Consider the following 1,192-nt stretch of genomic DNA (forward strand, 5'->3'; position numbering starts at 1 on the left):
GTCTGTGTGTCCTCTGCCCTGTCTGTGTGTCCTCTGCCCTGTCTGTGTGTCCCCTCACCTGTCTGTGTGTCCTCTCACCTGTCTGTGTGTCCCCTCACCTGTCTGTGTGTCCTCTGCCCTGTCTGTGTGTCCTCTCACCTGTCTGTGTGTCCCCTCACCTGTCTGTGTGTCCTCTCACCTGTCTGTGTGTCCCCTCACCTGTCTGTGTGTCTGGCCCCTCAGAGCGAGCTGGGGAACTTCGCCCGGAGCTCGACCCTGCTGCGCCTGTCGCTCCATCCCAAATTCCAGACCATGTTCCAGCCCTGCAACCTGCAGGGAGCCCTGAGGCTGCTGGAGGATTTCCACGCCCAGGTGCCCGTGGACTGGAGCCCCAGGAAGGCCGTCAAGAAGAGCAATGGTAGGTGAGGGGAGGGCAGGGGAAGGGTTTCCAGGGAGGTCATTCCCTGTGTCGTGGGAACTTCCCGAGTCCCATTTCCCTCCAGACCCAGTCCTGCAGCTCCAGTGCTGACCCCCCAGTCCCAGTGCTCCCAGTTCCCTGCCCAGCTCAGCACTGGGGGGGTGGTGCCCCCAGGGAAGGGACTCCCAAACAAACCAGGAGATGGTTTGGGTTGGATTTGGGATAGAAACCCTTCCCTGGGAGGGGGGGAGGCCCTGGCACAGGTTCCCAGGGAAGCTCTGGCTGCCCCTGCATCCCTGGGAGTGTCCAAGGCCGGGTTGGAGCAGCCTGGAACAGTGGAAGGTGTCCCTGTCCCTGCCACGGATGAGCTACAAGGTCCCTCCCATCCCAAACCATTTCAGCATTCTAAAAATTATTTAATTTTTTTGGGGGTGAGGTATTTTTAGACAAAACCACCCCCTCGGCTCCTTTTTTTGCTTCCTAATCTTGCAATAGAATAGAGCACCTTAAACAACCTGCTGACTTTTATTTACCATCATAATCCAGCCACCTATTGTCCTGCAGATGATATTTGGAGCTGCAAAAGTCCATCAGGGGGGCAGTGAAACTGGAATTAATTGTTCCAAACGTGTTGGTCAGCACACATCAAGGAAATACTCCTTTCCTTGGGGGGGAAAGAAAAGGCTTTCAGACTGCTTCAAACATTTGGGTTGGGATTTTGCTGCTGCTTTAGAGAGGGAACTCATTGGAAATACTTCCAAGAGCTTTTTCATTATATATATAATATATATCTCT

General features: G+C 54.3%; 1 protein-coding gene across 1 annotated transcript in view; it reads left to right on the forward strand.

Moving 5' to 3' along the window:
• The window catches only part of GON4L (gon-4 like), a 32,261-nt gene that overhangs the window by 15,600 nt on the left and 15,469 nt on the right, over positions 1 to 1,192 (forward strand). The window contains 1 exon segment of the mRNA XM_029958146.1: positions 136 to 397. Coding sequence (XP_029814006.1) covers positions 136 to 397 — 262 coding nt within the window.

This window comes from Manacus vitellinus, unplaced genomic scaffold (genome assembly GCF_001715985.3).
Source record: "Manacus vitellinus isolate BGI_N305 unplaced genomic scaffold, ASM171598v3 scaffold_142_pilon, whole genome shotgun sequence".
Classification (NCBI taxonomy): Eukaryota; Metazoa; Chordata; class Aves; order Passeriformes; family Pipridae; genus Manacus; species Manacus vitellinus.